Here is a 14,472-nt window from a genome sequence, read left to right as displayed (position 1 = left end):
TAAGAATGTCTCAATGTCTCAATGTCAATAAATAAACTCTTTTAAACATAATATTAGAAATTTCATTTTTTATTCATCTTCATAATATCATGATGAGGCCGAGGGACAAGAAGCCTTGATTTTAAATAATAAATTTTTTCCTGAAGCTAAAGTACCATTCATTTATTTTTTAAGTATATTGTATATGTAAACTGAAAAGTTTCAGAAACTAAAATGTAACCCTTAAAAGCTTAAATACACTTGTTATAAAGTTTAGTCTTTATAGTGTACATTGACAATGTAATAAAGAAAACCATATACCACCCAAAAAACAAACCTAGCATTGCTTTAAAAAAAAAAAAAATTTGGCCTGCGGCGCGCTTCATTATTGCACCCCCCTGGAAAAATCATGGTACGGGCCTGGACTGACAGATAGACAGACTGACAGATGGACAGAAGTACTTACAGAAACTCATATGAATAAAAGGAAAAACGATGAAAAATATCAAAGAATATATTTTATACTAATAAGGTCATTTATTTAACAATTTGGTTTCTAACCATATTTAACTAACTTATTACCAAGTTTACGTTAATGACAAAACAGAAATTAATTACATCACTTAATTACATAATTACATAATTACAATATCTGTTCACAATTTAATCACATAATTATAATATTTATAGCATGGCAGAATGCAAAGAACAGGAAGAATGAAAATAACCTGACTGAAATTTTTTGAAGATATTTACAATTTACATATTCAATATTCATATATATAATTCTATATATATATATATATATATATATGCATATATTCATAGTTTCAAGTTTTCTCAATTTGATATTTTCCTTCAAAGTCTTTGAAGTTTGAGCATATAAAATATATACACAAATATTTTACAAGGTGTCCCTCAAAACATGAAAATTTCTTTTTAGATAGCCAAGTCATGTCATCTTTTTGTAATATGTTGGGGCATTCAGTTGATAATCTAATTTTAAGAGAGATAAATAAAATAAAATCTATTTTAAGGCTTAAAAGTAGTTTAACCTTTTAAAAGTCGTCTTTTATTTGTCATTTTTTGTGGGACATCCTGTATTACTATGTACAGGTTTAATTAACCAAAAATAATCTTTGTAACAGGGTAAAGAGAAGATCGAATCTTGTCTACCCAAGAGAGCGGATCTAGGGCGGGGAAAGGAGGAGGGACTCTAACTAATGAGGTTGGCAAACCATTAAGTCGGAAAGGCCCAGAGAGCCATGTTACAAGACTTGGGGTCATAGATCGCTCTGTAGTTACTTCCTCCATGATGGACTTGTGCTCTATATTTGAATCCTCCTTGGATAAATTTTCAGCTTTTCTGGGATTTACAGAAGGTTGTGTTGTTGTTGTTGTAGTTGTAGTTTCTAATCTCGATGTTAATGCCGTTGATGCGCGGTGGAAGAGTGTTTCCACCAGAGACTGCTGCGACGTTGTTCTTTGTTCCGTTGATGTCTCTAAAGTTTGTTGCGACGTTGTGCTCTGTTCCGTTGACGTCTCCTGTTCCATATTCCTCTGTTTACCTGATAGTATACGGAGTAAAGAGCTATCCAATCCTCCTTCTCCGGAGAATGGAAGTTTAAACGTGTAAATCGGAGAATTAGTCGCCTTCTTGTTCTTTAACTTCTTATTGATTGCCGGTGTAGGTTTTATTGTTGTAGTTGATGTAGTTGTGGTGGTCGTTGTTGTAGGCGTAGTTGTTGGTGTTTTTGTTGTCGTTGTTATAGGCGTAGTTGTTGCTGTTGTTGATTCGGATTTTTGCGAGATTTTCTCTGCTTTTTTCTTTTCAACCATCTCCTTGATAGATTTCCTAGTTGTATCCTGCTGAAGAATATTTAAAAGAGAAAATCCGGTAGATTGGTCTCCAGTGATAAGCCGAGATAAAGAATTGGAGATAAACCCGGCATCAAAGTTGAACGGGAGTTTGAAATTGAATATTGGTGAGTTAGTAAATCCTGGTTCTGTTGTTGTAGGAGCAGCAGTAGTTGTTGCTATTGTTGTTGTTGGGGTAGTTGTTGTTGTTGTTGTTGTTGTTGGGGTAGTTGTTGTTGTTGTTGTTGGTTTAGTCTTTGAATAAAAGTGTGCTGGAAAAATGGGAAGTTTAAAGTTATAAACTGGAGAATTTGTATATTTTGAACTTTCAGTAGCTGTTTCTAGAGCTGTTGTTGTTGTTGTTGAAGTTGATGTTATTGTTGTTGATGTTGATAATTTCGGGTTTGTTGTTATTGCTATTTTTGTATACCTATTTGCACTAAAGACGGGTATTTTAAAGTTAAGGGTTGGTGAGTTATTGATTTTCTTTTTGAGAGTTGTTTTTGCAGTTGTTGGTGTTGTTGTTGTTGTTGTTGTTGTTGTTGTTGTTGTTGATGTTGATGTTGATGTTGATGTTGATGTTGATGTTGATGTTGATGTTGATGTTGATGTTGATGTTGATGTTGATGTTGTTGTTGTTGGTAGATCTGCTGTTGTTGGTAGATCTGCTGTTGTTGGTAGATCTGCTGTTTCTGGGAAATTTATTGAAACCCGGTTAACAGAAGCTGAATATGGTTTAAATAAGGGCACTTTAAAATTCAAAATAGGAGAATTTTTTATTTTGGTCTTAAGAGTGGGAGTTGTGGTTGTAGTTGTTGTTGTTGTTGTTGTTTTTGTTGTTGTTATTATTGTTTTTGTTGATGTTGATCTTGGTATTGTTGTTGTTGTTGTTGATAATAATGTCGTTGCTGATCGGTTGAGATTAAGATTTTGCACATGTTGCATGTAGCTTGAATCAAAATACACTGGAATTTTAAAGTTCAAGACAGATGATTTTGTAACTTTATCTGTAAAATGGTGTTTTGTAGATTCAGCTGATTTGGTCACAACTCTTTTAGAATTAACTGTATTAGAATCGGCTGTATTAAAATCAGTTGATATATAATCAGCTGTTTTAGTATCAGTTGTTTTAGAATCAGCTGTTTTAGTATCAGTTGTTTTAGAATCAGCTGTTTTAGAATCAGCTGATATAACTGTCCCTTTATCCATCTCGTGAGGTTTATGAGAATAGATTGGTCCCGTGGAATGAAGGTTGTGTGAATTTGATGGTTTTATTCCAATCTTTTGTTTTATCCTGACTCCATGGTCTGTTCTATCATACAAGTCATCAATACCAGACACCGACCTGGAATATAGATATAGATATATATGAGTTTAGAGACAAATTGAAGGTCGTCTTTGATCTTTGAAATAATTTGCGGCATTAATTTTTAACCCAATTTTAGAAGTAGAATTCTTGAATTTATAATTACAAAATTACTCTAGTCTTGGCCATTCCAAAACGTGGTCTGTCATTTCTGTTCTTTAAAGAACTTTGTCTTAATTACGACAAAAATAAAGACGATATTCAACTATCATGTTTCGTGTCACACCTTGTATTATAAATTTATATTTTTATTCAAAAAAATTGGATCAGGAAGACGACCTTAAAGACAAAATTGAACATATACAGTGGGGACCAGAAATCTGTGGAATGAATGTCTTCGGAAATGTCAAAGTATTTTATATATGTCTGAAAATGTTTAAAGACCTAATCGACATTCTATAATAAAATAAAACAAAATTTCACTATTTTCTGATTCTCACTGTATCAGGCATGGTTTTGAGTTTTGATTATTGACACATTTAATAGAGTTTACAACGATTTTATGTCGATCGTCTTTAAATTCCATTGGATTTTTTTTCTATCACTAATGTTTTTATAGCATTATAAACTTTATGAAGTCTAATTGTTGTTATTTTGAATTATTAGAGTAAAGTGTTGTGAGCACAATTCAAGTATTTCGTGTTTAATTGAAGTTTTATTAGCTAAATTTAAGGTCTGTAAATGTTATTGAATTTTGGGGTGAATAAACTTGAGTTTCAGAAAAAAAATAAGTTGAAAGATATTGATTTTTTTATTGGTACACTAAAAGAATGTTAAGCAAAAACAACACTGAATTATTAAGAAATAATTATAGACTGCATTGAAGGAAATTATTCTTACAAAATTGTCATCAAATAATATCATTATTTGACTTCATCAAAGGCATCCAAAAGAAATATTATCATACGAACCCTATCGGAAAAATGTTACAGGTTAATTGTGTGGTATTAATATCTTGTACCTATATCATACTGATTATCTTGTATATTTACATTTCGCTTTCATGAACACATTCAAATAGATATTCAAGTCTGAAAGGAACGGAGAAATTTCTTTGTATTTTTAGGAAATGGATTAGTTTTTGTTTCAAATTTTTAGAAATTGAAATTTATTGGTATCTGTAGAGTGTAGATGCTTGATTTTGTTATCAGTTTTCATATGTAAAAACAATGATAATAATCCAATTCACATTTGCTTTTAGATATTTTGAAAAAATTCATTAAACAGTGCATTGTAGGCAGTATAACCCTTAAAACAGTTAAAAAGCAAGACGATCTTTAAAGCAATTTTATGTATATTTAAGTTTAAATTAAGTTAAAATTGCGTGGTTAATTTAGTTTTCATCAGACTAATCAAAATCATAACTTGTGTCCACAAATCTTGGATCTTTCATGTATCTCACTGCGTGTATAATGAAGATAAGTGTGATTTTAATTTGTGTAATTTAGTTTGACTAAGGATTGTAATTTTGCTTTGGTTTAAATTAGTTTACTGCACACTTACTTTAAGCTAAAGATTTTCACAGGTTTTCCGTTGCTTCGCAGTGTCATGTTGCTGACTTTAGAAGCAATTACAGGCAGTTTAGATCCGGGCTTCGGCTTCAAGCTGACCTTTGAGGGTTTGGTTTCACCTACAGGGTTTTTCATCATTTTCAAGTTAAAAGGTTTTCCATTTGAAAGAAAACTAAGACTCGGTCTGTACACTTGAGCAGGCGCCATTTTTTTCTTTAGTTCCGCCATTTTGTTTTTTCCCGCCATTTTATGGCCCGCATTTTTTACACTTAGGGTCCTGTTAATTTCACTAATGTAACCACTTGTGTCTACAAGATTGTTTGAATATTTTGTTGGCGTGACAATTTCACCATATTTTGTAACTTTAACACCATTCCCACCTTTCTCTTTCTCACTGAAATATTTCGTTTAATTTTGACTAAATTAAAATCTTTCATAATACTCCATAGTTTTTACCATGGACATTTCTTGATTGTAGAGTGTAGAGTGTAGACATCTTGAATTAAAAAGAACTAAAAAGTTCGCAACTCAAAATAAAGTCCTTTTATTCTTATCTGTTAGTATTGTTCCAATAAATGCCATACATTTTATGCTGGAATGGGACTGCGTAAGTGTCTGATTGTATAATGTATGTCAGTTGGTTTTGTATAACTTTTCTCTATAAGTTTTTTTGTAATGTTTGTCTGTTAGTTTTTAGTTTGTTTTTGTCAGTTAGTTTGTTTAACGTTTATCTGTTAGTTGTAAGTAATGTTTGTCTGCTGGTTTTAAGTTTGTTTGTTTGTTAGTTTTGAGTAATGTTTGGCTGTTAGTTTTAAGAATGTTTGTCTGTTAGTTTTAAGTAATGTTTGTCTCTCAGTTTTAAGTAATGTAGAATGTCTGTTAGTTTTAAGTAATGTTTGGCTGTTAGTTTTAACAATGTTTGTCTATTAGTTTTAAGTAATGTTTGTCTGTTAGTTTTGAGTAATGTTTGTCTGTTAGTTTTGAGTAATTGAATAATGTTTGTCTGTTAGTTTTGAGTAATGTTTGTCTGTTAGTTTTGAGTAATGTTTGTCTGTTAGTTTTGAGTAATGTTTGTCTGTTAGTTTTGAGTAATTTTTGGCTGTTAGTTTTAAGAATGTTTGTCTGTTAGTTTTAAGTAATGTTTGTCTCTCAGTTTTGAGTAATGTAGAATGTCTGTTAGTTTTAAGTAATGTTTGTCTGTTAGTTTTGATAATCTTTGTCTGTTAGTTTTGTTTTGAGTAATGTTTGTCTGTTAGTTTTGAGTAATGTTTGTCTGTTAGTTTTGAGTAATGTTTGTCTGTTAGTTTTTAGTAATGCTTGTCTGTTAGTTTTAAGTAATGCTTGTTTGTTAGTTTTGAGAAATGTTTGTCTGTTAGTTTTGACTTTTGAATAATGTTTGTCTGTTAGTTTTGAGTAATGTTTGTCTGTTAGTTTTGAGTAATGTTTGTCTGTTAGTTTTGAGTAATGTTTGTCTGTTAGTTTTGAGTAATGTTTGTCTGTTAGTTTTTAGTAATGTTTGTCTGTTAGTTTTGAGTAATGTTTGTCTGTTAGTTTTGATAAATGTTTGTCTGTTAGTTTTGACTTTTGAATAATGTTTGTCTGTTAGTTTTGAGTAATGTTTGTCTCTCAGTTTTGATTAATGTTAGTTTTGAGGAACGTAAATCTGTTAGTTTGTATAATGCTTTTCTGTTTGTTTTATGATACGTCTGTTTGTTTGTGTATGCTTAGTTGACCCCCCAAGCCCCAGGTCACCCTGGTACAGTAATGTTTCGCTAGTTTTGGCAACAGGAAATTGTTGCAATTTCTTCTTTTTACAACAATCTTGCAAATAATACAGGGTGTGCAAATTTTCACTGCAACATTAATTGGAAAATACCAGCTCGTCCTTTCCCATGTATATAAAACAATTACTTTACAGCACTCTTCCTCCTTCTTTGTATTATAAAAATTGTTGGAGATACTAAATATTTAAACAACCTTGCTGATATTTAATATTTTGAATTTTAAACAAATTTCTCAACCCATCTACGCCTGCATCTTTCCTGTGTGTGTAAAATCCAATTAACTAATTATAACTTTAATCTTTAACATCTCTAAACTTTAAATATAATTCGTAAATTGCATGTTTATTACTCCCTCCCGACCACAAATAACAAGTTTAAATGCGTTAGAAAGCCCAAGAAATACAGGATATATCACTAAACATGAAAATTAACACGTTAAGCTAAAGTAAATAGCATGTAAGCTTGATATCTTTTATGTTTTTAATCATAACTCTTCTTGTTAAGGAGCTATTGATCAGAACAAATAAGTTTTACTAATAAACCTGCTATTCTAATACTTTTGCGCAAAATCAAATCTGAACATCGAAGAAAAAATCCCTTTCTTTTTTTGTGTTAAACGTAATGCTATTCTTTGCTTTATGGTTCAAGTCTAAAACCTTCGGATGAGCCTAATAACGAAACCCAATTTCTTTGCCTCGTGCTGCTTTAAATTTCTTTCTCTTTTAGAGTAAATAAAGTACAATTTACAGTTAAACTGGTTAATCTTCCCAAAACACTGATAAAATTCGTGCATTTTCTTAAATTTGCAACCTCACTTGGGCTATCTATCGATCTTCATTTTGCAATGAATAGATTTTAGCAACGCATGTGTGTTACATGTTCCCCGTTGTTCCTTCATGAATTGGCTTTTTTCTTTGAACCTTTCTAAAAAATGTAAGAATTTGATTAAACTTCTTAATTTACAGATTTCATGATTTCAAGTCAATAAAGGGTTAAACGAAATGCCTGAAGCTGTTTATGTTGCTGATACTATTAATATTCTTGATGTTGTTGTTGTTGTTGTTGTTATTGTTGATATTGGGGTGGGAACTGAAGCTAGGAGTTTGTATGCCTGGCATGCTGGGCATGCCGGGCATGTTGTGTTGAGAATTTGGAGATACATATCCAACACCTATATATTAACACATTCTATTTGACACTGAGGTTGAAATTATTTAATGTTCAAAAATAGTTGAGCAGAGATGATCAAATATTTCCAGGTTTTCAGAAATTCTAACAAATTAACTTAAAACAGAGAACTCATTAAAATATGATGTTTTAACCCTGAAAGAAAAAAAAAAAAAAAATAAAGTTGAAAAGCTTAACTTTTAAAATGTTGTTTAAAATCTTCGAAAATTCCGAATTGTTTTTTAAGATTTTTAAAATCTAAATATTTGAGTAATTGCTTGAAGTTCATGTCAAGGCCTCACAATTTACGAGTAATCTTTCTCAGGGTGTAGCTTTGATTGACAGGAGGGTAGATATCATCTAGGTTTCACCATTGTCAGCTTAACACTGTCAACCCATCAAACTAGATCAGAGTTGATTCAAACTCAATCAAAATTGATTTGTATCAAAAGAGGAAGGTTAAAATTTAAACATTCGTAAAGAATTTTTTATAAAAGTGAACACACCCCCCCCCTTCCCCCGCTCAGCCTCCTTCCGTTTCAATTTTCTCCTAAGATGTTTTCAAATATAAAGAAGACATTATCAAGCCTTTCATACATAAACATTCTAAAGAAGATTACAGGCTTTTATCCAAATGTGTTAATTTCCTGGTACATAACTGTACGGATTAGGGGGTAGAGGGATATAGTAGATTTTAGATGGCTTTAGCTTCACGTGTCGTCTATTTGTAGATTTCTCTATTCCAGAATTTTTCCTGGATGAACTAAAACAAATGTCATAAATGCAGAGCTTATGTTACATATTGGAAAAGACAACTTAAAGGTCGTCTTAGATCTTGAAATTATTTGCGGCATTAGTTTTTCAAACTTCTTTTATGATTTTTGAGACAATAAACACAAAATTCTTCTATTCCTGATAGTTTCCAGAATGTCGTCTGCCTTTCTGTGTTGTAAATGAGTTATTAATAATTTCTTTCGGTTTTGCAATTTATTAAATGAAACCATGATTGTTCAAATTCTTCGGAAATATTAAAAGCATAAAAAAGGCAGACTCCATTTTTGAAATGCCAGGACTAAGGTTATATATTGTTATTATTAACTCGAAGAATTATACTTCTAAAATTAGGTTTACGAATTAAATGCCGCAAATTATTTCAATGGTTAAAGACGATCTTAAAGTCGACTTGCTACTTTCATGTTTCGTAGGACACCCTGTAAGACGTAGGTATATTTTAAAGAAAGTAAAAAAATGCAATCATCTACAAATCCTGGAAAACATTGATTGTTAAAATGGGGGTTAAGAAAATCCACGATTAGTTGATTTTATTTGTTTTATTTTCCTAGTTTGTGGATTGGTCCACGAAGCCGAAAATTTATCATTCCGTCGTTGAAGGTATACAGGCGTACAGCAGTACAGCAGTATGTACAGAAACCTTAAAAAGAAAAGAAAATTAATCGTTGACAATAAATTAGAAGAAGTGAAAATTATCATTAAACCTGTAGCTATCATTGTATTCTTAAACGGTTTCTTTCTTTGCGTTAATAGTAGCAAATTGAAAACATAAAATTATAGAAAAGGAAAGTTTACGTAATTTTCGGTGAATCGTAGATTTGAAAAGTGCCCTAAACAATTCACAAAACCAGAAAGATTTCAATAAAAAACGACGAAATTGTTCTATTTTGTGTAAAATTGGATTTTGTTTAGAGAACATATAATTCTAAATGGACGCGGTGTACGTTTGATGCATCCCTTTCAAGAGAGGGGAAGGAGAGAAGCACTTTGCACTTGAACCAGGAGGGGGTGGGGGGGGNTAGATGGGGGGTTAAGGGCTTAAAAGCAACGGTGTGTATACTGAAAGCTATCTATTCTGTGGTATACTGCAAATTCATTATGAAAACATGTATATCATTGAAGCTAGAAAATCTACCGAATAGTGTCGATGAGAAAGCGTGATTTACAATTCTAAGAGTACATTCCTGACATTATTCAACCAATTTCCATGCAGTACAGAAGTAAGCCTATCCCCATACAAACCTCTGATTCGATTATCTGCATTGCAACTGTGAAAGCTTATTTTCTAGCAGCTCAGTATTGAAGAATGAAAAAATGGATTCATGTTTAACCAATTATAATTCTTTCGCAGTATGAGACTATTTATTGATGTTGTTTTGCTCTATTTAGTGAAATATTGATAACTAATAATCATATTGCAATTTTCATTACGGCAAAATTCAGATTTTTGTAAATTCTGAAAATTCTGAAAATTCAGCACATATCTGCGAAATTGTTTAAAAATATATAACGAACATTAAGATTTAAGCAAAAGTTTAAAAGTCTTTTAAGAATACGAACCTAGACGTGTATATACACTTATTCAAACTTTGACGATTAAAGCGTAAAAGTTTATAAAAATAAAGATATTTAAAATGCATAGCCCAAAAAAAGGTATAAGATAGCAAATGCAAAAATCTACATTTAATGGTTTAAGATGGGTTTTTTACTTTACCCTTACAGGACTTTTGACAAGGACCTCTAATTTACCGTGAGTGATAAACAAAATGGTGGTACAAGAAGACGACATTTAAGCAGTTTATTTGATAACTTTAGTCTAACAGTCGTCTTCATATTCCACAGATGTATAGCTCTTACTCTAGTATCATGTATGCTTAGAGAACATGACTAATCTTTTTTTATTTTTTTTTTGTACGCAATTTTTCAATAAACTTAATACAATAGGATGCTTTTCCTTTCCTGTTCAAATTTAGAAACACTTCCTTCCGCTAATTGGCATTACCAAATTTAGAGCAATAAAATTCAAAACAATTCGAGCTACTTTTTTCATTGCTGAAAAGTTCCATTTTTCTCGGAAACCCCTTTTTAAAGTTGAAGAAAATCTTGGTTGAAAATGTTAAAAATATGTTGTACTTTGAATTTTTCTATATTTTGCGGATTTCCCCTACTAGGATGAAAATCATGCTTATCCTGAGATTTCTGTATAAATTGCATAAGTGCACAGACCCAAGGTGAATTTGTTTTAATCATTTCTTTTTAATAAAACCTTTGAAACAATCTGAGAATAATTTGCAAACTTGAAAACTTAAATAGTTTTTAAAATGTCAAGTTCATGTTGGTTTCGTGAAAATATTTTTGTTAAAAAAATCGCATGCATTTCGTCAGGCAAGTGCATATATATATATATATATATATATATATGGTTATTAATATGCATGAATATTTTTGACTCTGTGAAATCGTGTACGTAAGTTAATTTTAGATTCTTCACTTTTTATTTTTAAGATATGTAATTATGAAGCTTAGATCTACATTCTTCATAGAGGTGAAAATGTGCACTTGATAAAAATGGAATTTACAAAAAAAATATAGAAATATAACGAAATATAAGGATAAACATGAAGTCTCTCTATACTGCACTGATAGTTTTGTGTACACTAAAAAACTTGCAGATGTCCTAAAATATTTTCGCAGATTCCCCTTTAAAAATTTGGAGGAAAGAGCAAAAAAAATAAATATGTAAAAACTCGAGGCAGGTACACCAACAATTCAAAATTACTTTTTCTTCAGCTGTATATTGAAGACGCACCTAAGCGTGCAGAGAAACATACATTATACATACCATACATACTTACAATTTGTCTTTGGTTTTCGTAAAATTAATATAAATGTCAACGGAGTATAGAAAACATTGTAAGTCTTTAAAACTTGAGATAAGATTTAGCCTCCTTCTTTGTATTATAAAAATTGTTGGAGATACTAAATATTTAAACAACCTTGCTGATATTTAATATTTTGAATTTTAAACAAATTTCTCAATATCTTTGTCAATTCTTAAGGTACAAAAACGGTAGACCACATTTTGGAATTCTGAAAACAAGGCGCCTTTGATGCTACCAAATCTTTGAATAAAATGCTATGATCACAAGATTTTAGCTTCAGTATCTCATTTCTGCCTACTCCAGGGCCCACTATCTACCAAAGTTCTTCTCTAATCTGGACCCTGAACTTCACTTCAAACTTTTTTAAAAGTACAAATTATTTTTGTAGAATGAACAAATAGCCAGAATAAAAATTTGTTATAGTGAGACCAAAATTTGCTAATATCTAGCTAAAAATATCTAGGGTCCACTGAGATATAACAGCTGCGATGCCCACCGACAAAGTTACATGTACACTAGCCCAGAATAATATAGATCGGTAGATAGAAGCATACATATAAGTGGGCCGTGATACATACGTACATACATTAATTCTTTAGATACAGGAATATGTAGAATTATTCACAGGATATGCATGATAATAAGCATATAAAAGTGTCAGAAAATGTAAAAATAAATATCTTATTTTGACCCCGGAACCAAAAGCAATGTTTGAAGACAAATGATGGAAAATATGTTTATTTTGCTCAGTTCAAATTAGTTTTAAAATGTTTATTTTCGGTTTTCTTTTAAGAATTAATGACATTTGTATCCTCAACTATGGACTATACTGGGCAGGGCCTAGGGGAAGGTTGATGTGTGTATGTTTGCGTGTGTGTGTGTCCTGGCACGGGGTTATATTGATGATAAGATGATGAGATGCTGACATGCTCACACACATTCACACAGCGCTCCCACTTCCCCATTCCTCCCCCTCTGCCTTCCTTGTAGGCCATTTTTATTTTCTACTCCCCACTATGACTTCCCTAGCTCCCCTATCTTTTCTTTAAAAACCCTTTTTTTCTCATTTTCACCGATAGATTAAAATTGTTTTTGCAACAAAAATGAAGAAAATTTATAAAATGACACAAACTTTAGATATTTCCCAGCCCACCAATATAAGCCTTGAAAATATAAGGCTTAATCAGAATAAGTCTATATAAGGTTATCTTTGCCATATTAGATAAATACAGGTGTTTTTTTACAATGCAAGATTCATTTGTAAAACATGTTTTATTTTGACGTTGTTCAAAGTTTAAATTTTTTACCTAAACTTACATAAACTCTGCAAAATTTTGTATATTGATTTTATTCCGAAATGCACGAAAAGCTTGCAGATAGATTAGCAAAGAAAGATTGTTACTAGAAAGATGGGTGCAAAACCTAGGTTATACACTTTGAGAATGCATTTAAAAGTTTGCTTTAAGATTTACTTTTTAGATTTAATGGTTATGGACTTTAACCCCCTGTGGACATTTTTGATCCAGAGTGTACAAATATTGAATCAATGACAACAGAAAGTGAAGTAAGGTAAATCAAGCAAAACTAAAAGAAACTGGAACAAACATTTAACATTTTGAAATTTTAAAAAATTCATTGTCTGCCAGTTTTTTATGGTATACCAAATCAGTTAGGAAATAAATGAATTTTTGAAGATTTCATAGTTGTTGAGGGGAAAAAACTCATTTTACATGAGAGCAGACATTCTGTCTGATTATTCTGAAGAAAACCAAGATTTTAGAGCTTTTCAAAAATAAAATTCAAAGCTATTTCTTTTTGAAGTTTTATAATATTTCTTATATTTTGTAAAACTGGTTGAATGAGAGAATCATGCAAATCTTTGATATTACATCATATTGTCTACACCCTCTCCCATCCCCCCCCTTGGGGTATTTTAGGGGGTCATGGGGGGTGACTGGTTTTTGCCACAATACTCCTCTTTGAATGCTTCTGTCTTGTTGTTCATGGTGAGAATGAACAAAATTAATAAATTCTGATAATCTTTTCATTTACAAACATTGTATGAATTGTAGCTTGCATTGATGTATAAGGATTTCAATCTATAATTACTTTTCTTGTTCATATATTATCCTTGAATGGATCCTGGAAACCCGCAATAAATTTAGATGTCGTCTTTGTTACAGCGAGTATTTCGGAAGAAAAACATATATGTTATAGAAAAAGCACACGAAAGTAGAGTGGGTTCTGGATAATCTAAATATATAAATAGATTCTAACAGCCATATAGAAAAGATTTAGGGGCGCCGGCAGCACGCCAAAACCTTGATTTAGTCAGAGTAGCGTGTTGAAAAATCCTATTTCGAAAGTTTTCAATGAAATAGAGTGTTTTCGGTCGAAATTCTTAACTAAAACATAATATTTAAACAACTAGGAGATTACTCTCAAAAAAAATTATTAAGCGGCCAAGCCTTATTTATGGAATAAACTCGTTTTGGCTGACCCTCCCATAATACCCCACTGTCAATGCAGTTTAAGTTTAATAAAAGTACTCTATAAACTATAATAACATTGTGCTAATGAGAGTAGGAAAGGGGAAATAGGTTTAGGTTTAATTGATACAAAATTGAAGGACAAATTTGTAGTAATTACCACAGACGAAATAAAATATCAAATACAGGACAATACTTTAATAACGACCTTAAAATCTTGAATACAGGTTCATTTTGTCAATTTAGGTCTAGCTGTAGAAGTAAAATGTCAGATTTTGATCTGAATTTAATCTATTAAAGTTTAATGTGACCCACAGCATCTTATTTCCTTTCCACTCCCATTGAAAGAAAGACAATACAAATTTACGGGTGCAGCTTGAAACAATAAAACAACATGGCGGGTGTAGTTCAAAAACAAGAAAACAAAATGGCGGTCGTTTTTAAAGCAAGAAAAAAATGGCGGTGTTCTGGGAAACCATAATTTTTCTCAAATTTAATTGTGTTTCTTAGACCCAAGGTCAGAGAGGTGAGGCACAACTAAACCCTTCATAGAATTCATTTATTCATTCATCCTCTCATCCCATTTATTCATTCAATTTGAATTCATTCTTTAATCCTTCCATCTATAATTCATTCCGCTCATTC

General features: G+C 31.4%; 1 protein-coding gene across 1 annotated transcript; it reads right to left on the bottom strand.

The window, feature by feature from the left end:
* Nucleotides 1–797: 797 nt before the first annotated feature.
* Nucleotides 798–2,454, bottom strand: LOC111695767 (salivary glue protein Sgs-3; the record flags this gene model as incomplete). The annotated part of the gene is made up of 1 exon (XM_023465201.1): nt 798–2,454. A coding segment is annotated over one exon (1,353 nt), but the record flags the coding sequence as incomplete, so codon positions are not given.
* Between the last annotated feature and the right edge of the window lie 12,018 nt (nt 2,455–14,472).

Source organism: Eurytemora carolleeae, unplaced genomic scaffold (genome assembly GCF_000591075.1).
Source record: "Eurytemora carolleeae unplaced genomic scaffold, Eaff_2.0 scaffold87, whole genome shotgun sequence".
NCBI lineage: Eukaryota > Metazoa > Arthropoda > Copepoda > Calanoida > Temoridae > Eurytemora > Eurytemora carolleeae.
Note: the sequence above shows the minus strand (reverse complement) of the source record. Positions and strands in the feature narration are given on the sequence as shown.